The sequence below is a fragment of the Mesocricetus auratus genome, unplaced genomic scaffold (assembly GCF_017639785.1).
Source record: "Mesocricetus auratus isolate SY011 unplaced genomic scaffold, BCM_Maur_2.0 Super-Scaffold_100676, whole genome shotgun sequence".
NCBI classification, from domain to species: Eukaryota; Metazoa; Chordata; class Mammalia; order Rodentia; family Cricetidae; genus Mesocricetus; species Mesocricetus auratus.
Genome location: NW_024429266.1, coordinates 185157435 through 185182993, shown reverse-complemented (window position 1 = coordinate 185182993; position 25559 = coordinate 185157435). Strand labels below are relative to the sequence as shown.

Below are 25559 nucleotides of genomic sequence, written 5' to 3'. Positions count from 1 at the left end.
TCCGTGAGATACCATTTGGCCCCGCGTTGTTGCCGTAGTTGGCGGAAACTCCGGCCGTGGGGCATTGTGGGGGAAGATGGCGGCCGCCGTCCACTCCCGGGTTGTCCTATCGTTGCCAATGTCACGTAAGTGTCACCGGGCACCGCCGCTCGGCGCCCGATTCCGCGATGGGAACCTAACACTTCTTCCCCACACTTTCGGTTGCTGTGTGGAATTGTGCTCTCGAGAAGGGGATGGAGAGCAGGGGTAGCAGGGAGGGACGAGGAGAACCTGGCCGCTTGAAGGCTCGAGACGTGCGGAGATTGCTGGGAAGCTGGAGGTCAAGGTGAAACACTTACTCAGGGAGGAAAGGGGGACCGGACAGCAGGACATCGATTGGATTCATGGTAGTAGCCGTAGTGAAAGCTACAACCCGCTGCCCTGCAGACGGAGACTGTTTGTTGCGCTTGGGTCGGCCGCAGAGAGACATGCTAGTGCAAAAAGAATCGGGAGCTGGGTGGAAGGAAGAGCGCAGAAGGGTGAAGGATAGCCGAGAATCTGGCGGCATTGCTTACTTACTCTTTTGTTGTGATTGGATTTGCCGTCAGCCCTCAAGCCGAAAGCTTGCATTTGATTTGCTTTTCCAGAGTAAGGGAAGCAAAGCGTTCGGTGGTTACACCTCCCCGTCTTTTCGCCCGCCACTCCACAAACGTGTCCTCTTCAGTTATGCTTTTCCATAGTGTAGTTTACTGATTACAGAGTGTCATTCGCTGTCAAAATTACTTCATGTCAGAATCACACGAATGAGCTTTGGAGCCAGCGTGGGAAACATCAGCTGCTAATTAGGGAGCCCGCTGCTCCTACGCCGCTGCCTCTCCCGTCACCACCTCTTTGCCGTTTCCACTGCTGCCCGCACAGAAAAGGCTACGCGAAAGAAGCCTTTTTTTGTTTTTGGTTTTTTACGAGACAGGGTTTCTCTGTATTGTTTTGGTCCAGCCTGGCCTCGAACTCACGGAGATCCGCCTGCCTCTGCCTCCCGAGTGCTGGGATTAAAGGCGTGCGCCACCACCGCCCGGCTGAAAGAAGCCTTTTATTAGGTCCCTTTGCTACACCACTGGGGAATACCACAGAAGAGTGTCTCTCAGGAGACTCGCCGAACGAGTAGAGATTTTTGGAGCAGTCACACAGCCTGTCCTCTTTAGTACCAGTCACAGCAGGCCCTCTGTGCTCATACCCTTGGCCTGGATGGAAATTACTGCAGGTTCATCTAGAATTGGGTTGTGATAGCATAAAGATCTGGTACAGACTGGCTGAGGTGGGACTTCCAGGAGTCTAGGCCATCAGATAGGTGTTGTAGTTTTTCAAGGCATCACGGGATATTTCTTAAATCCCTAAGGTAATGTTCACAAAATAAGGTTATAAATTCCTAGGGAAAGAAGCTGTTATGCGTTGGTTTCTTTTATGGTAACACGTGCCCTGTTTGCCGGCTCTGGGCTTTTTCTGAAGGTCCTGCCATTGCTGCAGCAGCCACATCTGTGTTTCGTGGCCCATCCCATCGCCAGCTTCATCATGCTGTCATACCTCACGGGAAAGGTGGCCGCTCATCTGTCAGTGGAGTTGTGGCCACTGTGTTTGGAGCAACAGGATTTCTGGGTCGATATGTCGTCAACCATCTTGGTAAGTCAAGTTCTTTTAGTTCATTGTGCTCCATTGCCCTGAACTAAGATTGCCCCCCTTGAGACTGTGATCCATGTGTTTTTGTTTTAATGCTAGTACAAGTTACTTCTATCTCAGATTTATATAAATTTTATCTGTCTTGGCACTGAGAGAGCATCCATGTTTCCTCTATAGGACATTATGAGAATAAAGGACCCTGAGGAGTTATGGCATCTTTAGTATGCCAGAATATACTTTTTATTAAGCATTAAATTAATCTATCAAATTAGAATTTAATAATTTCCTAAGTCACTGTTGTGTGACATAACTATATTATGCTAATGTTGATCCTTGTTTCACTTCATCTTTTAGGACGAATGGGGTCACAAGTAATTATACCCTATCGGTGCGATCCATATGACACCATGCACCTTCGCCCCATGGGTGACCTGGGCCAGATTATCTTCCTGGTAAGCCTTTATAATGGGCATTGGAGTTGTTAATGTAATTTTGGAGGTCATTGTTAGGGTAAGAGGTGGTGTAATAGAACAATAGTTTAACCCCAGACCAAGAGCATCCCCAGTTCTGCTAGGATCTTGCAGATCTTGGTTTAGCATGCAAACCCTAGTCTAATCACTAGCAATCTGTTTTTGTAAAACACGTGATAGTGATTATTTACAATTTGCAGGTCATGTAGTCTCTGCCAGAGCTGATGAACTCGACTCATATGGCCCTAAAGCAGTCGTATGCGAATGAATGGATATGACTGTGCTCCAGTATTACTTTATAAGCTGGGTTGTATTCATGATATGGTCTGTTGGCTCTAGTTTGCTAACCCCTGCTCTAGATATATGCTTCTGTGTGCTAGACATTAGCCATGTGTAGCTGTTGAGCACTTGAATTGTGACTAGTCTAAATTGAGATGTACTATAAGATGAAATATGAAAAGTTATATTCAGTATATGCTAATATCTTTATCATTATCACAAGTTTCTCTTGATTTTGTCTTTACTCTTATTTGTCACTAGTAGAAGATTCTGAAAGTAGTGAACGTAGGATTATGTGTAGCCTCATGGTATGATTCTAAGGTGGTTTTACAAACAGAATCACAAGGAAGAAGTTAAAGAACTTGGTTCAGTTGGTATGAATTTAGCTCTGAACAGTCCTTTCTCAGCATTCCAGCTTTTCTTCGGTACCTAGGCTCTGTAGGTCAGGGGTTGCCAGAGAGCTGAAGAGTGAGTTAGTCTCTCCTAATTCCTGTAAGGGATTGATTGGGTTGTGTGGGCTCTTTGCTTGTCCAGGGAATGGTGAGCTGCTTATAAATCACTTAGGTTTTCAGCTCAACTCATAAACTTTCCTGCAGTGACTATGGATGAAATTATCCCAGGAAAACAAGGACAGATTTTCTATACTAAAATGAAAATTATGCCGGAGGTGATGACTCATTTCTGTAATCCCAGCACTTAGAAGTCTGAGACAGCAGGATTATTGTGAGTTTGAGGTCAGCCTGGACTGCAGAGTGAGTACTGGACCATTCAGGAATAGAGTGAGGCTCAGCCTTCACAAACAAACAAGAGCCAGGCATGGTGGCACACTCCTGTAGTCCAAACACTGCAAAGGAGGAGGTGTTCAAGTTTAGCCTGGGCTCTGTAAGACCCTATTGTAAAATAATAGTAACAAAAAAAAATTAAGTTTTAGACACCACATTTCTTAATTCTTGTGTTCATGTCTTTAAAATAGATCTAATATTATAAGGTGTATTAGGGACTGGAGATGTAGCTCAGTTGGTGGGATGCTTATCTTACATGAAAGAGGCCCTAGGTTGGATTACCAGCACTGCAGTTAGATAGAAGGAAGGGAGGAAGGAAGGAAGGAAGGAAGGAAGGGAGGAAGGGAGGGAAGGAAGGAAGAAATTGAGAAGAAATAAGGAAATCATCCTGAGTTCCCTAGTTTGGTGCTGATGCTTTCGGCCATCTCCCGTGGAGGGTGCCCAGAAGCTTTGCTTGCATCCCAAATCATACTTGCTTCTTTACACTCTTGGGGAACAAAAGTTACTCTGCCTCCATCACTGGCTACTTAGAACTGCACATCAGCTTGGGTCTCATAAGACCCAGTGTGCTCCACCAAATATACACGATTAAGTATGAACTGCCTCTTTCTAGTGTTTGATTTCATGATGACGTGTACTTTTACTGCCTTGTCTAGGAAGAGTGGAGAGAGAGAGCAGGGAGTTTGAGACATCTGCTTCATCTGTTAAAATCAGTGGCGTCTCTGTGAAGTGGCCTGTGTTTGGACAACCCCAGATGACCCTTCTGAAAGTTGCTGTACGTGCTTACGTGTGCTCCATGTGTTTTAATCTGATTGGTTCCTGCTGTTGTAGGAGTGGGACGCAAGAGACAAAGATTCTATCAAGAGAGCAGTGCAGCACAGCAATGTGGTCATCAATCTTGTTGGGCGGGACTGGGAAACCAGGTAAGTCTTGGTCTCTCCTGTCTTCTTTGTCTTAGGGGACTTCTGTATGCTGGGGATTATAGTGTCAGTTTCAATCAGCCCATCAGTAATGGCGACTAGGTTCGTTGGCAGCATATGCTGTGATGTTAGCGAGATGATGTATCATGTCATTGTGTTTGGTGGTGGAAAGTTGACTCTGCTTGAACCTGTCAGTCTGGGGGAGAGTTAGGGTGTAGGATTTTCTTGACCCACTGTTCACCAGTGTTTTAGATTGCCTCTCTGTGTCATTAATTGAAAGTAGTGTATGTACTGATTTCAATGTTGCTTAGTTTCTGTGGAGATTATCGGTAATGATTTATTGTTGTTATTATTTTGTCTTTTGAGACAGGGTCTTGTGTATCCCAGGGTGACCTTACACTTACAGTTCTCCTCTTCCACCTTGCAAGTGCTAGAATTATAGGTGTGTGCTACCACCCTGGCCCAAATAACATTTTCATCTTACACTTTCAGAGCCCTTGTTCACACTTATTTTTCCTTTAGCATTTATTAAATGTCTGGCTTAGGTTTACTTATTTCATTAAATAGTTTAAATTCTTTGATGACTTACAGGGTCCTTTCAACTTTACATCTCCAGTAGGGACTAGCGCAGTGACTTGTACAGAGTAATCATTCAGCTAATGTTAGATATTGAATTGTGGTGAATCTCTCTCCCTCCTTCCTTCCTTCACTCCATTTCTCTGTTCCTTCTTCCCTTCCTTTCTTCTTTCCCAATACTAAGGTCTGGAACTTGGGTCCTCACTCATGTCAGGCTACCACTGAGCTATAATCCCAGTTCCCTTTTTCTTCTTAATTTAGACGTAAGATCTCACCAAGTTGCTCAGTTGCCCAGGTTGGTCTTGAGCTCACTCTGAAGCTCAGGCTAGCTTTGAACTAGTGAGCCCCTGCCTCGGCCTCCTAAGTAGCCAGCATTACAGGTCTTTGCCATCAGGCCCTGGCATGACTTGATTTTTTTTTTTCTCTTTAAGGAAACAAAGTTCCATGAGTGAGTAGTGAGTCCCTTTTGAGATCCCAATATTTCCCTCTAGCCAGAATAGTCAGGTTTTCTTGACATCCCTTGGCCTCAAGACTCCTTGAGAACATAAAGTACTTCTGATGCTGGATTATAACATTGAGTAGGCCTTTAGCTAAGCTTATTAACAATAAGCAGGACTGGAAACCTTGGGAGAAATTAATTTTGGTTTAGAGTTGGGGCATTACTGTTTTAAAGTTTAATTGTTATAGATTCTGGTACTGTCATAAAAACCAAAGTAATGTAGAACCCTTGGAAACCCTGAGTCGTCTTGAATTCTTAACTGCTCTCCCTTCCTTGGCTTCCAGGAACTTTGATTTTGAGGATGTTTTTGTGAAGATTCCTCACGCAATTGCTCAGGCGTCCAAGGAAGCTGGGGTTGAGAGACTCATTCATGTCTCACACCTGAATGCCAGTATAAAGAGCTCGTCCAGGTACCTGAGGAGCAAGGTGAGTGCGGGGAGCTCAGCTGGTGCTCCACAGGCCAGGGCAAGTGCTTTGGAACCCATGGCAGTGGGAAGTGTTTCTCCACCTGTGTTGAAGTCAGAGGGTTTTTCGTTGCTCTTCTAGAACCAGGTGCACCCGCATTGTTGTTTTAATTTCTTTGGTTTTTGATGTTGAGAACTGAACTTAGCGCCTTGGCCTTGCTAGGCAAGTACTCTATTCCTGAACCATAGCCTCTGCACGCATGTTGTGACCTTTTGGTTGAGTGGTCTGTTGAAGGGTTTCAAATATGGATAGATCATATCACCTACCTCCAGATGCCCAAGGTTGTGGGGAGACATGGTAAGAGGTACACAGGAAACCTGGAGTATGATTCCTGCCAAAGGAGACAGGCCTGGGTCTCCTCCTGTGATTACAGGACCCCCTTTCCTTCTCGAACCTTCTGTAGTCACAGGTTTCTGCCGGTCTCACCTGGGCAGCATGAAGGCTGAGAATGATAGGAGTAGATAGTGCTCGTGAAAATACTCTTTGCATAGTTCATCTTTTCCTCCTGCAAACTCCATGGAGTCTGGGGTTGGCCACTGTGGCTCAGAGTCCACCTGGAACCTAAAGTGTCCTCTTTGTCCAGGTCACTACTGTCTGGGTCTACCTGTGTGCATTTGTCTTCTGCCACACTGAGCTTGTCTTGTGTCATCCTGACAAGGACAACAGGGTTCTTGATAATGACTCCAGGTTTTTGATCCATCGCATATATTTAGTAAAACAATTTAGTAAGCACCAGTTATATGCTGTAAATTCATGCAGTTACTTGTCAAACAGACCCGATCCACGCCCACCTTAAGTTTCTAGTCCACCAGGGACAATGATCTCAGCTGAATGAAGCTTTGTAGAGTAGCAACATGTGCCACAGGAGCGGGAAATAGTGGGTGTGCAAGTGCACCACTCCTGTGGCTAGGAGCATTTAATTGCTAGTGTCAGAAGACTCTATGTGAGGGGCTGGAGAGATTGCCAGGCAGCTAAACGCATGTACTACATTTGCAGAGGACCTGAGTTCCTATGAGGTGGCTTACCACTACCTGTGACTCAAGTTCCAAATGGGTCTGATATCATTGTCTGGCCTCCCTGGGCATTGCATTCATGTGCGTAAACCCGATTCTCAACACACACATAGTCATATAATTTTAAAAAGGATAACTTTTCTTTTAAAAAGGAAAATTGGATGTAAACATACAGGAAATTTATAGGCTTACATGTCTCAAGGCAGCATTAGGTAATCTTAACCAGGATTAGTGACAACGTTAGTCAAGCCTGTCTTCCATAGTTGCAGGACTGACTTCCAGCTTATCTAGACCACATACCCAATTACTAGAGGAAAAGACAGTGGGAGCCAAAACACAGCATGGCTGCTTTTGCACTGAGTCACCTGAATGGCACAGTTGTAGGAAGGGGTTATTCATGTTGTGTTGGCTTAAGCCACCTGAAGCTGGTGGTACTGTTGAATACTGGTGGGAATACTTGGGTGGGGCTAGGATTTAGGCCAGTGGCTCTTACCCTCGGTTACACATTGGAGTCACTGAGGGAGATTTTCAAAACTCCAATGCCTGGTCTGTACCCCAACCAACTAAAGCAGAATCTTTTTGCGGTGGAACTTGGCTTTCAACTCTTCCTTTTGTGTTACCTGGAGAGTGATCTGTGAAAGCTGTGCTTTCAGTTTTGAATGAGTTTAGTAAGTATAGAGCAAGCAGAAATACAAGACTCAATAACAGTTCACACAGAGAGGGAAGCAAGATGTCAGAATGTCATCAAAGCAGATGATCACAAAGTCCTGCTGGGATGACTGGAGTAGCCCAAAGGAGAGAGCAAACAAAAGCAGCATCCGACAGACAGACATCCAGCAGAAACCGACTGGGGAAGCCCTCTTGAGGCAGTCACCTGGGATCCCATGTGGAGCAGATCATTCCCTCAAAGGAGGCTTTCAAACAAAAGGACAAATGGTGCAGATAGCATCATCAGGTTGAGCTCTTGTGGTCTCTAGCAGAAATGCCTGGGAAGGCCTGGCTGCATCACTTGGGGCTTCTTGATGGAGAGTTCCAGCCAGAGCAGAGCTCTCCATGGATGACCTCTGGCTTCTCTCCCACTGCAGGGCATTGTGACACCTTGAGAGAAGCAGTAGTAATGTCTGTGGGAAAGGTTATCCTCTAGCTGTTTGTTCTTAAGGACATACCTTTAGCTGCTGCTGTTTTCCCATCTCCCATCACAGAACCAAGGGTCCAGCCTGACACAGAAGGAGGTGTTTGAAAAGCACTTAACATCAACGTGCTTGTGTCTCGGGTAGGGGCGGGGTCAGCTCTGCTTCCAGCGCCAGCTTCTCGGCAGCCTCAGAAGAACATGACACTTCTCCATTCTACTCTCGAGGCTGTTCACACTCAGCACAGGTTAGGGGTACCGTTTGACTTGAGAGAATGCAAGGCCACGGTTTGGACTTGGGTTTCAGTAGTGTCCCAGTTGTTCAGGGTTTTGGCTTTGGAGCTCAGAAGAGAGACCTGTGCTGGAAGTAAAAGTTGAGAGTCAACAGAATCTGTTTTTGGAAGAAGAGGAAGGTATTAGAAGGCTGACTGAGAAGAGAACCCTGAATGGGGCAGAGGCCAAATGCTTACAGTATGGTGGAGGAGGGATACTTGCAAATAGTCAGGACTGGTGGACATGCGTGCTAGATGGGAAGCCAGAAGAGGGCAATGTTGCAGAAGCCCGTATCACAGAGGGACAAGGTAGTGTGAGTGTCATCCAACAGTCGGAAGTGCAATGTCAGGTCTGTGGGCATCTGTGGTCTTACCAAAAGTAGTTTCAGATCAGATGTTGAAGTCATTGAAGCAGAGTCCAGAGTCAAAGTGAGTGAGATGCGAGCTGGAGCTTGGTGTGGTACAGCAAGGGTGCACTTAGTTTTATCTAATTTGGCAAGAGAGAGAAGGCAGGAGGGAAGAGTGTGTGGTGGAATTGGAAAATTTTTTAAGGGTAGAGGCTCCATCTTGTTTATATTGATGAAGGAGTTGGTGAAGACGAGGAGACAGGGACCTACAGTAAAGTGGGCAGGTTCTGTAGACAATGACCAGAGGCCACTGCCACTGCCACCACACTGACCTTTATCTGGCAGGCTGCTAGCTTATGGACACAAAGTGCAGAGAGTCTGTAAATAGGTGAAAGAAACTGAGGCTGAAAAAAACTCCAATTTCTCCCTTCATTGTGGGGTTCCCTAGCGTAAGAATAGGAAGAACCAACATAGGATTTCTGGGCATGGGATATTTGTCTTGTGCGTGCGTGCGTGCGTGCGTGCGTGCGTGCGTGCGTGCGTGCATGTGTGTGTGTGTGAACATTCTGTTAATTGAGTTTTTGAATAATGTGATTATCTTCCAAAATTATGGTTACCTAATGGAAACAGGGTCTTGGAAATGTAAGTCGTCTCTGGTAGTGGGGAAGAGGGAAAGCTCTGTGAACTTGCTGAAGAACTTAGAGTGCTTTTGTTTTTGGTTGCTTAGGCGGTGGGAGAGAAGGAAGTGAGAAGTGCGTTTCCTGAAGCCACCATCATACGGCCGTCTGACATCTTTGGAAGGGAGGACAGGTTCCTCAATCACTTTGCAAGTATGCATCTTTCTTCCCAGAAGAGAGGCTGTGCCGGTGGCTTAGCACAGTGAGCTGAGCACCAGCCTACAGTGCTCTCAGCCCACAGTGCTCTCTGAGCTCCCAGGCCGAGTTCTAGTTCCCCTTCAGTTGCCTTTCCCCTTTAGAGCTCTTTTTTCACTGTCAGTCAGTGTGGTCCTTTCTGCTTCTGGGTCATGAGGGTCTAGTTAGATGTTGTGGTGTGGATTAGGGAGGTACAGATTTACTCCCTCCAGCTGCTGAAGGCAGTGATCCTGCTTGGCCCAAAGTTTAAACTCGGTAAATCTGTGACCTTGGCAAGATACTAGCAAATCCCTTGAGATCAACAAATTCTCCCTTATCCCTATCCTGGACACTTGCCAAACACTGATGTTTATACTGCCTTGTAATTGTATCTTTTTCAGACCACTAGGGCATTACAGTCACATGCTGTGAAGCTTTTCAAATTGACTTCTTTCCCTTATATGCATTTAGGATCTGTCCCTGTCTCTTGCTGACTAGTTTCTTTATGTAGCTGAATAGTATTCCTTTGTGTGGCTATACCCATTAGTTTGTGCAGTTTTGTTATTTTCTTGTATCTCCCTCTTGATTGTGCCATCTGGAGTTCTGCATTGATTTTCACTTTGTTTTTAAAATCATGATACACTGTATATAATATAAAACTTATCATCTGCTAGTTTCTTTGGTTTTTTTGAAACATGGTTTCTTTGTGTAACAACCTAGCTGTCCTGGAACTAGCTCTTGTATCTTGTAGACCAGGCTGGCCTTGAACTCACAGAGACGCGCCTGCCTCTGCCTCCTAGGATTAAAGGTGTGCACCACTTCCACCTGGCCATCTACTAGTTCTTCATGTTGAAGCTTTAACTCCTGATATAACTCAATGTGGACAGAGGTGTTTGGAGGTCATTAAGGCTACATGATGTCATAAGGATTAGGTACTAAGATAGGGTTGGTGGTTGTACAAGGAGAGAAAGTCTCTGTGTACATACTGAAGAAAGGCCACATGAGGACCCAGTAAGAAGATGGCCACCTACAAGCCAGAAAGAGAGCCTTACCAGGAACCTGATGACACCTTGGTTTTGGACTTTTCCAGCCTCCAAAGAAAGTACAGTTTGGGAGAAAGTACAATTTGGGTTTTTAAGCCATCTAGCCTGTGGTATTTTATTATGACAGCCTGAACAGACTAGGCAGATGACTGTGGACAGGTGAAATGCTGGCAGTATCTGATGATGTCACAGCGGCGTTGGATCTGACTGTGGGGTAGGCTAGAAGAGCTTTGAGGGCACGGGAGCCATGCGGACAGGAAGGAACTGTGCTAGCTGGCCACATTCTCACTGTGTGACTGAGTACATGAGGGGGGGGGGTGTAATTTTGGTTGACACCTTGAGGAACTGCCGTCCGCCATGGTGGGGAAGGCATGGCAGTAGGAAGGTGAGGCACACTCAGGCACCAGGAGGCAAATGCTGCTGCTCAGCACCCCTCCCCGTAGACCAGGCTGGCCTGGAGCTCAGAGGTTCTGCCTCTGCTTCCTGAGTGCTGAAATTAAAGGCGTGCACCATAGCCACCAAGCCCTCTTTTTACTTACTTGTTTGCTTATGTATTTATGAGCCATCATGACCCAGCCTCCATGTGTTTGTTTATTTATTTATGAGCCATCACAGCCTGTCCCCCTTTCTACTTATTTGCTTGCTTGTTTATTCAGTCCAGATCCCTCAGAGTCTGTTGTATTTGTTACATTATTTTCATTATGTAAATGGCTTTTATATTCTCAGCACAGTTTCCTGTTTCTTCCAGATATTCGTTGGTTTGGCGGTGTGCCTCTTATTTCTTTGGGCTTTAAGACAGTGAAACAACCAGTATATGTAAGTACTCTGCATAAAGGCTTAGCATTGGGTGTTAGCTCAATTCAGATTCAGTTCAATTTTCTAATTTCAACTCGTTTCAGCTGGTAGCCTCAGTTTACCTAAGAGGTGCCTATCTTCTCAGTGTCTTCAGTTGTCCATTCACCTAAGAATGCTTAATTGAGACAGGCTGTGCCAAGTTGCCCAAGCTAGCCTTAAACCAAACATGTAGCAAAGCCAGGCCTTGAACTTGATATTTCCAGCCTCATCTTCACAGGTAACCAAGGTTAAGGACCTGGCTTTCCAGGTCTAATGTGTTAGCTCAGAAATTGCTTAAACAGGCCTTATGATTTATATAATGTACAGGTACCCTGTGTTTCTGGGAATATAGAAAGGATAGCCTGTCCGACACACATTTTTGTCAAGTTCTTCTCAGGTAAATGAAACAGTTACTTTTGAATGTGATATGTACTAGGAGAAGGAGAGAATTTTGTTATTGTATTAAAAGGCCATGAAATCCAGCTTTGAACTGGTTCAGAGTCAGCTGATGGCATGGGACTCTGTTTCACATACAAGGAATAGTACATTCTAGGGCCCAGAGATGAAGGAGAAGGTTGGTTCCATACTGGGTTAGACTGGGTTGGACTAGGGTTTCTGTTGCTGTGACAAAATGCCATGACCAAAAGTAAGCTGGGAACTGAAGGTTTATTTCACCTTACAGCTTTTAAGTTGTTCACTTAGGAAAACCAGGGCGGGAACTCAACAGGTCAGGAGTCTGGAGGCGGGAACTGATGCGGGTTTCATGGAGGGGTGCTGCTTACTGGCTTGTTTTCCATGGCTTACCTTAGGACCACTTGCTGCTTTATATACCTCAGGACCTACTGCCCAGAGTAGGTCCTGCCTATTTAGAGTGGTTGGGCCCTCCCACATCAATATTCAGTCAAGAAAATGCCCCACAGACCCGTCCTATGGAGGCATGTTCTCAATTAAGGTTCCTTCTTTCCAAATGACCCTACTTTGTGTCATGTTGGCGTGACAACTAGAATTTCCCAACTGGTACTACTGGTATTTGGCACCAAATGATTCTTCAATTCTTCACTGTAGGGTGTCGAGCTGCCACCCTATCCTATATTTTTGGTTGTGAGCCTAGCCTTTAACGGCTGAGCCATCTCTCCAGCCCAACCCACCCTATCCTTTAGTCAGTAGATGCCAGAAGCAGCTGTCCCCCTCCCACTCCAGGACAAAAATTTCCATTGTGGGATGTTTTCTAGAACCATAAACAATTGCTGGTTGTGGCTTCTGGGTCTCTAGGTCTAACCCTGTATGCAGTTCCTGTTTTGATAGTCAGAATGGCAGAACATCAGCAGCTCTATGGTTCAGCCTCTAGGTTGTGGTGGCTTAGGACAGCGTGGGGAAGAGTAGCGATAGATCATGTGGGTGAGATGGGAGCCTGGCCACGTCAAGAAGGCCTGCGGCTGACTAGGTAAGACTTCTGACTAGGACAGTACCCAAATGAGCCTTGAATATGATTATTTGAACGCCAGAGTAGGTGGGTGGTTCCTTAAGGTATCTTAGAGGGGAGGGCGACATTGTTCAGTCCCATCCTTGTGACTGCAGCACCTGTGGTCTGTGGTCCTTTCTTCCTCCCTCTTTCTCCTATCTCTCCATCTTTCTAAACAATTATGTGGGGTTGAAGCCAGGACAATGTGCATGCCTGGCAAACAGTCTACCATTGAGGTACATTCCCACCTAGTACTACCACCCACTTTTAAAAAATTGAGACATGCTGTTCCGAGTTGCCCAAGCGAGCCTTCAACTCAATGTGTAGGCCAGCCAGGCCTTGAACTTGATACTTCCGGCCTCATCTCAGTAACCAAGGTTATGGATCTGGTTCTTCAGGTCTGATATCCTAGCTCAACTATTGCTTAAACATGTCTTATGATTTGTATAGGTTGTAGATGTTTCCAAAGGGATTATTAACGCAATTAAAGATCCAGATGCCAGAGGAAAAACCTTTGCCTTTGCCGGGTAAGTGCCTAGAGTTTACCTTCGTGAAAAAGATGATGGTGGTTTATAAAACCGTACTTCCTGAACAAGTCACTCACAGAATCGGAACATCTGGTGCGCACAAGCCAGCAGTTGGGGGAACCTAGGACTCTGCCTGAACATGCATGACTCTGAGAACCACTGCCCTACACTTCTACAGAAGCAGTCAGCACTTGGTATCTGTGGGTTCCTGTCTGCAGAGTCAACTTTTTTGATAAAATATTCAAGGAATCCAGGCATGGTGACTCTCACCTGTAATCCTAACACTTGGGAGGCTGAGACTAGAGGATCGCCACAAGTGTAAGGGCAGCCTGAGTTACATAGTGAGTTTAAGGCTTCCCTGAGCACATAGTAAGACCCTGCCTCAAAAAGTAAAATAAAACAGAAGTCCTGGGGGGAAATGTCTGCACTGAAGACGTATCTTTTTTCTTAATTCCTAAGCTCACCGATGGAGCTAGACAGTCTGGGCAACAAGCCCAAGGGACCTGCCTGTCTCTGCCTCCCGCACTGGGATCACAGACATGCCCGGCTCTGCCCAGCTTCTTTCTCATGTGGGTGCTGAGATCCAAATTCCCATCCTCAGACTTGTGCAGCAAGCACTTGACCAACTGAGCCATCTCCCCATCTCCTCCTAGGTTCCTGGTAGTATTGATTGTGTTGCTTTATTCTGTCATCTGTTAAAACACAGGGACACACACTCACACTCAAAAACACTACATATGAGAATGAATACATAAACGCAGTAAAGACACCAAGTAGATCAATATGAAAATCGAGTAACCAAACTGCAATTAGAATTGAGTAAATCTTAGCTCACAGGCTGGGGAAATGACTCTGTCAGTTAAATGCTTGTCATGCAAGCAGCAGGACCTGAGTTTAATCTCCAGACACACAGTGAAAAAGTTAAAAGAGCCAAATGGGACTGTGACCCCAGCTCTGGGGAGTTGGAATCAGGAGACTCCCCCGGGCTCATTAGCCAGGCAGCCTAGCTCAGTCGGTGAGCTCCAGGTTCAGTGAAAGACTCTGCCTCAGCGAACAAGGCATAGAGTGGTAGAGGACTTGTAGCCCACATGTGTGCTGCAGGTGCACTTTAACACAAAAAATAAATGACCCAGAGACTGACATTGGGGTTCAGGCTTCAAGCTGAACATCAGAAAAGCAAAGCAGCTGCCACTAGCTTCTTACCTCTACCTCAAGCTGAATGGGCTGATCTTGTCTCGACGAGCTCTCAACAAACCTCATACTGTAACTTCTCCTCAGTGTGGCTGGGGAATGAATGCCTCATACTGAGACCTTGCTTCTGTCTTATATCCTTCCCTAATGTTGGGATTAAAGGTGTGAGCTACAGTTCTCTTTTAGACTGATTCACTCTTGTGTAGATCTGGGTAGCCTTGGACTCATAGGTATCTGTCTATCTCTTAATCCTGAGTCCTAGGATTAAAGGTGTGCACCACCACTTCCTAGCTCCTGGGCACTGGGACTAAAGGTATGTGCCTGGCTTCTATGGCTTTTGTCTGACTTTGCTTTTCTGAATCCTCAGTGAAGCTTTAATAAATCGTAAGTAATATGTCACTACATGCACTCACATATACCTCACACACATACACACACACACACCTCACATATTTGTGTGTTGTATACATGCACCAAAGAAAATCGTGTCCACAATAGCATGGAAAGTTAAGTACTAGGTAAATTTAATAAGATGTGTACCTAAAAAACTCCGTGAAAGGAAGGTAAGGAATAAATGATAGGACTTTCCAAAATCTTGAATTGGAAGTGTCAAAACTGATAAAGTGGCAGTTGTCCTTAAATTGGTCCATAGATTGATTCTCGTCAAAATTCCAGCAGCCTTTTGCAGAAAGTGACAAACTCTAAAATTTAAATGGTAATATAAAGACAATATAAATCGGTAATAGGCTAAACCCTTGATCTTCCCAATTGTAAAACTTACTCCAAAGCTATAATTAATTATCAAGATAATTGTGCTGAATTAATCAGTCCAGCAGTCCAGAAACAACGTTTGTTTGCTTGTTTGTGACAGGGTCTTGCTACCCTAGGTAGCCCAGGCTGCTCTAGGATTCACTGTATGATCAAGGCTAAGATCATGCTCAAAACCCTCTTGTCTCCTCTTCCTGGGATTATAACTCTGCACCACTATGCCAGATCAGCTTCCAAATCATATTTGTGGACTGTTGACTGTGGCCAAAAGTGCTGTGGCACTGAAAAATAGGAATTTAGAGTCTTATTTCATACTCTGTGAAGAAAATAAATGTAAATTTTAAATTATAAATATTTAAAATGGAACATAATCTAGACTTTGGGTTAAGCAAGATGTTTTTAGCTCTATCATCAGAAGCATAATCCATAAAAGGAAAAAAGTTAAGTTCTACTCATCAGAATCTGTAACTTTTATATTCCAAATGATACCATTTGAAAAATGGGAAGACTAGGACTGAAGAGATGGTTCAGTGGTTAAAACACTCTTTGGTAGAGAGCCTGGGTTTTATCTCCCTCCCCGCAATGGTGTCTCAAAGGGAATAAAAATGAATAGGTTGCATCATTATCATATGTATGAGGATCGGAAGTGTATGCAAAATAGGTTGTCTTTGGCAGTAAGGTTAACAGGTGATTTTTCTTTGCTTATCTGTGTTTGTTAGAGTGTGTTTCTTCTTTTGTAAGAAAAGTGTTCATTGTTTTTAAAAAATTGCAGGGAGCAAATAATATGAAGTTCTGTGTTTTGGTTTCCAGACCCAATCGGTACCTGCTCTTTCACCTGGTACAGTACATCTATGGCATGGCCCACAGGACCTTCATCCCCTACCCACTGCCACGATTTGCCTATAGGTAAGTACAATGCTGTCTGTCCAGGTGTACCCGTGAGAGGGTTGACTTGAGATGCTGATCCAATCCCTTCCCAGGGTATCAGAAGTACTTCTACAGAAGGCCAGTCTCCACACCTCTAATGAGGCTACTCCTGATGTAATATTGGCCAAGAAAGAAGCTGTAGATGACCTTAACAAGCAAGGTTGACCTTAACAGTGTTTTTTGGGTAGTTCTTCAGATTTTCCAACCTAGAACCCTAGAGTTGGGCTGGGGATCTGTCTCAGAGGCAGAGTGTTTGTGGCAGAGTGAGGCTCTGGGTTTGGTCCCCAGCATCTTAAACAAACCTTGGGTTTTAATTTGGGGAAGTGTTTGCTTGGGAGCTGTTGTGAGGGAACAGTCAGCTCTCCTTTTGTTTCTTTCCAGCTGCCCGCCAGGGGGCAAGGCTCCCATCTCTTGTTAAGCATTCTTTGATATCCCTGGGGAGGAGAACTCTAACCTAGACCTGGCCCTGCAACTTTTAATCTCTTTCTTTCTCCCTCCCTTCCTTCCTTCCTTCCTCCCTTCCTCCCTTCCTTCCTTCCTTCCTTACTTCCTTCCTTCCTTCCTTCCTTCCTCCCTCTTTCCTTCCCTCTCTCCTTCCTTCCTTCCTTTCTTTCTTTTCTTCATTTTTTTTCCTTTGGGGACTACAGTTTTAGACCTACTGCAGATGGTAGCTCAGTGGCACAATTCTTGCCTGGCAATTGCAGGGTCCTGGACTCATTCCCCAATGTGGAAAATACCTTCGTTCTTCTGCTGGGTATGTCCTCCATCCTGGCACATCTTAGTAGTCTCAGCAGGAAGATTTTCGCATCTAATGTGCCAGTTGGATTTATGAGTCAACATGGCCATTTCTTTGTTTATTGAACAAATACTTACTGACAGCCTTCCACTTCTTAGGCCGTGTTCTAGGCACCTAAGACACTACGGCGAGCATTTGAGCAGCTGTGGTCTGTAGGCTGTATAGGCTGTAGCTCAGTGACCGTACTGAGGACTTGCAAGGCCCTGCCTTCAATCCGTAGCACCAAAAACAAAACAAGACAAAAATTTTAAGCAACAAAAAACACAGCACAACATGACGGTGGTGGCTTATTGAGGGCATTGTCCTTTGGAGGCTTTCCTTTGACTTCTTTAACACTCATAGTGACTGTACATAGTACACAAGGTTACGGTATGGACAGAGAGGGCAGAGGAGAAGGCCCGGAAGACTGCCACCACTAAACTGCCAGCAGAAGATAAGAAACTACTGAGTGGAGGATTTTCAAGGCATCAAGAGAGATTGAGAGGAAAAGTAGTTTTGTTTGCTTTTCTGACTCCATAAACCATGCTAGCTTGGAACTTTCAGTGTAAACTAGGCTGGCTTTGAATCTGTCTCTGGAGTTCTGAGTCACAAGTGTGCACCACTGCATCTGGCCTTCTTAAAGGGTTTGTTTGTTTGTGGTGCTGGATTGGACCCTGAACCTCATACATGCTAGGCAAGCATTCCACCACTCAATAGAGCCCTCACCCAGGAAGGGGGAAAAGAAGCCCGAGTATCTGAGGAGGAGAATGCTGCCCTTTTGTCCACACTCATCTCCAGTATCTAGAGTAGTTACAGAGGAATCAGGCTGGGTGTTTCTTGGCCTCTTATCCAAAGGGTAGAAGATAAGGGCTTACTTTGCAAAAGTAGTAATTAAACTATTGAGAGCGAAGGGGGGAAGGGTACAGATTGGAGAAGGGTATGCTGTTAATATTGATAGCTGGCTGAGAACATACTTGGGGACCAATTATTGTTTTGGGATTCCTTTTATGAAGTACAAGAGAAGGAGGAATTTGGTTGCTAAGGAGAGTAGCTGGTAGAGTTCTTTATTTTGATTAGCAGATTAGGTCATATAATCATGTTTCTATATGTCTGTTTCCATAATGCACTGATTTTAGTCACATGCAAGCCCAGTTTTGCAGAGGTAAGATGGTAAATTGGTTCTCCTTAAAAGTTTACTGAAGACACAATCTTGCTTTACTCTGTGTGCACCCAAAACCAATTCAGGCTGGATCAGAGTTTCCAGTGTTTGTACCCAAGTGCACTGGGAATGTATTTGAAAAGAAACTGTCCCACGTTTGATGGTCATTAGGGGAGGAGAAACTTACTCCATTCAGAGAGGGTGCAGGTAGGGGTCCAAAGTTGAAACGTCCAGTGTTTGGAGAGGTGCATGCATGCATAGTGCTTGTAGATAAAGGAGCTAGGCTGCCAAGTGCATTAGGAGAAGAGGCAGTGTGCCTGGCGCACAGAAGACCCCTCCATTAATGCTTGTGGACTGACATACTAGTGAAGTCAGCTGATGAAAGAACAAGAGAACTCCGCAAAGGAACATGGCGTCAGTCAGGCCCAGCTTTTAGTACAGTGGAGGGCTGTAAACAGGAGGCAAGGAGGCATCTCGTGGTGCACATGAAGGGGAGAGTTAAGTCAGGGTTGGCAGGTACAGGCGGCATGGCCCACTGAGGATGTTGCATAGTCCATACCAGAGCTGTCAGTGTGGACCCAGACACGGGAGCTGCTCCTAGGAAGGGTGGCTGTAATTGAGATTTTGTATGCTTTTAAGGAAATTCTGAGCAAATGTAAGGCTTCCTTTTTCATGGATTTGTTTTAGTGAGAATATTCTTTCTGAAGCTAGAGGGCTGGGATCGATGCTCTCAGGAGTAGAATGCTTGCTTAGCACATGTGAGGCCCTGAGTTTGGTTCCTAGCACCCACCCCACCCCATCCCCCCCAAAAAGCTGTAGATTTAGACAGCTGTGGTGGCACATGCCTTTCATCTCAGCACTAGGGAGGGGGGAGGCAGAAGGATTAGGAGTTCAAGGTCTTTATTAGCCTCATAGTAACTTTGGGACTAGCCTGGAGTACATGAGGCCCTGGTTTAAAAATCCAGGAAAGAAAGGGATGGAGGAAAATGAATTAGATTTATCTTCACACAGTAGAGCCAAGAAGTTGGTTACTTTCTCAGAAAACGATGGCAGAAACTCTGGGTTCCTGTGTGCAGCAGTCCCTCTTTTCCGGGGTCTGACAGGCTGAAACCCCGTGCGGAGACGCTTCTCACCTGTGTTACTTGTGTCTCCATTCCAGGTGGATCGGCAGATTCTTTGAAATGAGTCCATTTGAGCCCTGGACAACGAGGGACAAAGTGGAGCGGGTAAGTCTGGGCAGAGCAAGCCTCTCGCCAGGCAGGGCGCTGCAGAGGTGGAGAAGTCAGTTCAGTTTGCTTGACCTGCTTGGATGGTTGCAGGGCTCCTGTGGGCGCTATTTCTGCTGGCCAAGGCTAGCCCGTCTGCTTTTGGCTGACATGCCTTCATTCTCATTCTCATCCTGCTCCGCTGTCTTCTCTCTGATGGTGTAGTTCCCTTTCTGTAAGATCGTTTCTGTCAGCATTCAAACATAGATAATGGTCGCCCATCCGTCCCTGAAGGCCAGACTCCTCACCTTCCTTACTGAAGACTTTCTCCTTCCTGGGTCCCTTCAGTCACTTTGCTATTTGTTGTGTTCAAATACAGCCCTGTCGGTTTTCAAAACTCACTATAGAGGTGAAGGTGACCTTGGATTCCTATCCATCTGCTTCTACCTCTGAGTGCTGGAATTACAGGTGTGCCACCATGCCTGGCTTTCCATTCATACCTTAACCTCTCAAGCTGTCCGTACCTGAGACTCTTGCCTCATTCTTTCTTCAGTCCATTAGAACCAAATGTTATCTCTCTCTGCACTAAAACTGCTCTTACCAAGGCTACCCATGATGTCATGCTGCCACCTGTCAGTCAGTTTTCTGACCTCATCTCACTCCTACTGTGAACAGCATTTGGTATTCTATTTGAAATGGTGTGTTTGCACCTGTCTGGCCCAGGCTGCGTTCTCTGGCTTTCCCCTCTCCCATTGGGCTGTGCTGGAGGCTCTGTTCCTGCTGCCCTCCTGACTGCTGTCTGTTCTGGTGAGGTCACAGCTCACCCATTCTCATTTCTGTTTGCAAATTATGCTCCTCCCAGTTGCCAGCTGCTGCTGATAGAGGCCATGCTACGGTTTTTCTCCCGTCTTGGAGTCTCCTGTTGAACTGTGCAGACATAACTAGAACTGCAGCCTGGTTTTTGTTGTGGTGGTTTTGTGGTTTTTGCTTTTGTTGTTTGTTTTTTACTGTTATCAGGTGTTTCTGTTGTTTTGAGACAGGGTCTTTCTGTGTGCCCCCAGCTGGCCTGGCACTCACTGTGCAGCCTAAGCTGACTTTCAACTCATGCTGATTGTCTTTTCTCAGCTTCCAAAGTACCAGGATTACGTCACCTCACCATGCCCTGCTGTTGTGAACTTGTGTTCTGTCTGCGGGCTCTCAGTGATGGCCCTTTCTATGTTCATGTGAAACACCTAGTAATTCCCTACAGTTGAGCAGTCTTCTAGACCTAAACCAGCATTTCCCACGGGGCTTCCCACAGTGCTCAAAGTGGCCTGACTGTACCATCACGTTGGCAGCAGCAGTGTGTGATGTGAAGAACTTGATACACGGCGACCCAGGCTGCAGATAGCAGATTTCAGCTCTACTCATTGTTGCTTCATTGAAACTGGAATTTGAGTCACACTTGTTAGGTGCTAAAGATCTAGACCCCAGCAACCCTCAGTAGATGTCAGGTCAGGCCACTCCTTACCTCCTGCCTGTTCATCTGGTGTATCATTAGAAACATGCTTCTAGTAATACTGGAAGTTTGCCATGTACTGAGGGCAGAGCGTTAACTGTAACCCAGGCAGTGGCCTTTCTCCTCTCTGAGAGCCTCTTGTCCACCTGCAAATGCTGAGCTCCAAAACCCTGGCTCTTCTTTCTCACATCTACGTGCTTGTCTGACTGATGATTTGCTCCCAGCATGCCCAAACCTGCTGGGGGATGCCAAATATATGACAGCATCTCAACCCAAGTACTGTGGATTTTCTTTCTATTGACGGGACGCGGCTAAACTGTCCCCCAAAACTCAAACTTAGCAAAGAGTTTTTGAACAGTCTCAGGAGACAGATAGCCGGCAGCTGTTAGCCTTCCTTTGACAGACTGCCTAGAAGCAGAGACGTTTCCATGGTGTCCTTCTTGTGTTTGTGAACTCTTACCTGGGTGGCTGAGAAGGTGTGAGTATAGTGGATTTGGTTTGCAGACAGCCCTAGAGCAGCCAGTAAACACTGTGGTCCTTCTGTGTTGTTCACTGGGGGGCCATGGGGGGGTGTCACAGGATGAGACCTGGTGCAGTTCCATGTATAGAGGGACCTGCTTTGGTGCTTTTTCATGAGTAAGGCTGTGCTGCTCACTCTTCCCTAAACAAGATGAGTTTGACTTCTGGCTTTGTAGTGAGTGTTCCTTAATCCAGGTTGAGTATGATTGGAGTAAAGCAGGCTAATGGGGCCAGGCATGGTGTTAGAACCTGTAGTCCCAACACTTGGGAGGCTAAGACAAGCATCACAAGTTTGAGGTTAGCTTGGGTTACATAAAGGGTTTCAAGGGGTTGGTCAAAAATGTCTGAAACCAAACCAGAATAAAGAGTTAAAACTTAAGTAGAGAGTTATGACCCAGAGATCCAGCTTAAGGAAATGGGGGTGGGTAGGCTCATTCTGTCTTAACATCTGTCTCCCTCACTTGTGTGTACATGTGCCTGTGGATCTGCTGCTCCAGGGTCACTGTCCTATGTTCCCGGATGGTATGGGAGGCTGCCTCTGGTCTTTGATGATCTTCACTATTTGTTCTGCTTTAATGAGTTCCAGAATCAAAGGTTGCCATGGGTTCCCTAAAGGTATTTGCCTCAGTGAGGAGCCTTAGATCAGCTTGAGGGTGTGTGTGTGTTCATTAGGGGCAGTGCTGTTTAAGCATCCTCTGTGGTCCTTTGTTCACAGATGCATATCTCAGATGTGATAGTGCCTGACCTGCCCGGCCTGGAAGATCTTGGCATTCAGGCCACACCACTGGAACTCAAGGCCATTGAGGTGCTGCGGCGGCATCGCACTTACCGCTGGCTGTCTTCTGAGATTGAGGAAACAAAGCCTGCCAAGACAGTCAACTATTAGTGAAATCCAAGCCACCTGTGTTCTTTAGAGCACATTATATAGTAAATGAGGTCACTCTATTAAATATCTGAGGGTTCAGTTTGCTGCATGTTTCTTTCTTGATTAATCAGGGGAGAATTCTCAGTCATTCAGAACTGAGCCTCGTTTTCTTTAAATAACTAATTATAATATTGATACATGTGACTGTTCTCTGAGAAGTTGGAGGGTTTGGAGTTCTTAGACCAAGGCCCTATCTTGAAAGTCAAAATACTGTTATAATCTCGGGGAATGCATGGTTGTATAGAAGTATTCGGTATAAATGAGCACATAGACATTTAAAACTGATCTGAATTTGTTAGGCTGTTGTTCTCAGGTGGTGGAACGAACATTATGTCATCTAATGGTAGAAAGGGACAGAGGGGCAGATGGAGCAGGGAGCTCAACATTTTTTTTTTCTTATATGCAATGCTGGGGATGGGACTTAGAGCTGTGTGCACGTAAGGCAAGCATTGTACCACTGAGCTACACACTTCGCCCGCAACCTCTTTTGTGACAACAGTGATCACTCACGACAGCAGAACTCTGAAAAATCTAGTCACCTAACCAAGTCCATGGGCCCTGCTGTGCTGGGACTAGGCTTTCATTTGAACTTTGGAGGGATGCACACTTTTCAGACCACAAGATCAATTAAGGAAACAGTTTTATCCTTCCAAGCTCATGGCATTCACCCTTGAGTGCAGATCACACATACAGGGCTGTGAATGGCTTAAGCTCTGAGACACACACTTACGTGGATCTTTTCATGAGGAAGAGGGCTGAATGAAGTCTCCATAGAAGGGGTGATTCCTGTGGGGACTTCAAGTGTACCCTCATGGAGGTGAACTTACAGCTTATGGTCTCTGGCTTCCAGTTACTCATTACCTGATAGTCATAGCTGAGTTGAGCCTGCAGGACTCCGAGCCCCCATTATCATTTCATTTGCAGTAATCATTGATGCTTATCATCCAGCCTGTGTAATTCACCAGTCTACCCTTTGCTGTTCCTCTGAATTCCCTTCAGTTCTTTCAGAGCCCTTCGCAAATGCCCTCCAACCTTGCTATGACCTGTGGACCCACCCCCATACTGTGTCCCACTAGCAAACATAAGTTCTGTCATGTCTGTAAAGAGCTCAGAGTATAAGGAAGAGGCCATTTCTGGACAGATCAGGAAAAAACTATAGAAAATGGTGTGGGGTGTTAGTGTGTGTGTGATTTGCATGCCAGTCACTCATCCATTCTCTGTGAAGAGAAGAGTATGCACAGATGCCTGTGGCGTGACTGGGAAGGTAATTCTCAAGAGGAGACTGTGTTCTGGGACAGGCAGGTATGAGGCATTTAGCCTTTGTCTTGTAGGTGCTCTCTATACAGATTGGCTTCAAATATGAATTCTAAGAGAAACTGTTGGTGGGAATGTTAACCAATGCAGCCACTATGGAAATGGAGGCCCGAAGAAACTGCAAAAGACTAAAAGATTTAAAGTAGTGGCTTTGCCTGTCTAGAGTATGCAAGTGAAGGAGCCTAAGTCAGCATACCATAGAGATAACTGCGCATCCATGTGTATAGCAGCACTGTTCACAATAATCAAGTTATGCAATCTTCTAGATGCCTGTCAACAGATACATGGATAAAGGAAGTATGGTACATATGCACAATCAAGGGGTCTTTGTTTTCGTTTCTCTTTTGGCCATAAAGAAGAATGAAAGTGTGTGACTTGTAGGAAAATAGAACTGGAGATCATGTTAGGTGAAAAGCCAGACTCAAGACAAGTATTACATTTTTATAACACAATAAATAAATGACCCACTGATATTGGGGCTCAAACTTTAAGCTGAATATCAGAAAAGCAAAGCAGCTGCCACTAACTTCTTACTTCTACCTCAGGCTGAATAGACTGATCCTGTCTCCATGAGTTCTCACCAAACCTCAGACTGTAACCTCTCCTCAGCGTGGCTGGGGAATGAATGCCTCTCTGAGACCTTGCTTCTGTCTTATATACTTCCCTAATGTTGGGATTAAAGGTGTGAGCTACAGTTCTCTTTTAGACTGATTCACTCTTGTGTAGATCTGGGTAGCCTTGGGCTCACAGAGATACATCTATCTCTTAATCCTGAGTCCTAGGATTAAAGGTGTGCACCACCACCTCCTAGCTTCTGGCTACTGGGACTAAAGGTATGTGCCTGGCTTCTATGGCTTTTGTCTGACTTTGCTTTTCTGGATCCTCAGGCAAGCATTAATAAATCATAAATAATATACCACTACACATTTTCTCTCATGTGGACTCCAGACTTAAATATACGTAGGACATGACAGCAGGCTGGGACTGCTGGACAAGGTAGGAGGGAAGAGGGAGAGAATAAGGTAATAGGTGGGATAAAGATGTAATATTACATATCTTATTTCATGTCAAGTTTAATTTTAAGTGTGAGTATGTGTGCATATGCACACATGTCATGGTGTATGTGTGTCACAGAATGCATGTGAAGAACAGAGGACACTTGCAGAAATTGGTTTTCTTCCACTACATGGGTCTCACATATCAAACTTAAGTCATCTGGGTGAGCAACAAGTGCCTTTCCCTGCTACATCATGTCACCAGACCCTTTTCTTTTTTGTGTGCAGAGTCTCACTGTGGTTCAGGATGACCTGGAGTTCACTAAGTAGTTAAGGCTAGCCTTGAACTTGTAGCAGTTTTCCTGCCACAAGTCTCCTAAGTGCTAAATTACAAATATGAGCCTCTACTACTCGGGGGCAGGAGAGAAGAAAATCAGCAGGGATGGAAGGAATGGGGGACCAAAGGGTGGAATGAACATAAGTAAGATACAGGATGTATATGAAAATTTCATATACATAAGGCAGTACATTATTTTATATATACTAAATTTTAGTACTTCCTTGCTGTAAAAGTTGGGCAAGTTTTTTCTCAGCCTCGGTTTTCTTGTCTGTAAAGTCAGACAAAAATAATAACCACATTCTGGGATTGTGGTGAGCAGCTGAATGAGAAAATGCATTTGAAATGCCCACCATAATTGATGGTAAGATCTTCCTGCTGAAGATACCACACACCTAGTTGTAGGAATAGAGGAATCAATCTTTAACTGACAGGAACTTTCCTCCCTATGAGCTAGCATTCATAGTGCTGGGAGGTACTATGCAGGCTCCTGGGGGAGGAAAGACATCAACAATCTTATCCAGCCCTGGACCCTGCATGCTACAATAACAGCCTGCCAGAAAAGATGTACCTGCTGGTGCAATAATGGCTTGACTGTAGTGGTGGTAACCAACTGGTTTCTAGTTGGATTTGAGTTCTTCTCTGCAGGACAGAATTTATGGCTAATGCATACAACTGGCCAAAAGTCCATGGAGTTTTCAGAGGCTGTTAAGGGATCCTGTTACTGTTGTTTTACTACATGTCTATGTTGTTAAACTGTCTTCTTATACCTATAAATTGGTGTACTCTCAACCTTGGTCAGAGAAGCTCATGGTATGCCCTAA

At 45.3% G+C, this 25559-nt stretch overlaps 1 protein-coding gene across 1 annotated transcript; it reads left to right on the top strand.

The window, feature by feature from the left end:
- Positions 1 to 4: 4 nt before the first annotated feature.
- Positions 5 to 22128, top strand: Ndufa9 (NADH:ubiquinone oxidoreductase subunit A9). Its single transcript, XM_005084063.4, has 11 exons — positions 5 to 125; positions 1486 to 1656; positions 2008 to 2105; positions 4016 to 4107; positions 5464 to 5605; positions 9133 to 9235; positions 11048 to 11115; positions 13046 to 13122; positions 15892 to 15987; positions 19102 to 19168; positions 21880 to 22128. Exons 1-11 carry the CDS (start codon positions 77 to 79, stop codon positions 22048 to 22050), a joined length of 1134 nt encoding a protein of 377 aa, XP_005084120.1. The 5' UTR covers positions 5 to 76; the 3' UTR covers positions 22051 to 22128.
- The last annotated feature ends 3431 nt before the right edge of the window (positions 22129 to 25559 follow it).

Coding starts and splice junctions, on each gene's coding strand:
- Ndufa9 (XM_005084063.4), top strand. CDS start 77: ATGGCGGCCGCCGTCCACTCCCGGGTTGTCCTATCGTTGCCAATGTCA. Junction 5,606..9,132: donor CCAGGTACCTGAGGAGCAAG/GTGAGTGCGGGG, acceptor TTGGTTGCTTAG/GCGGTGGGAGAGAAGGAAGT. Junction 9,236..11,047: donor GTTCCTCAATCACTTTGCAA/GTATGCATCTTT, acceptor TGTTTCTTCCAG/ATATTCGTTGGTTTGGCGGT.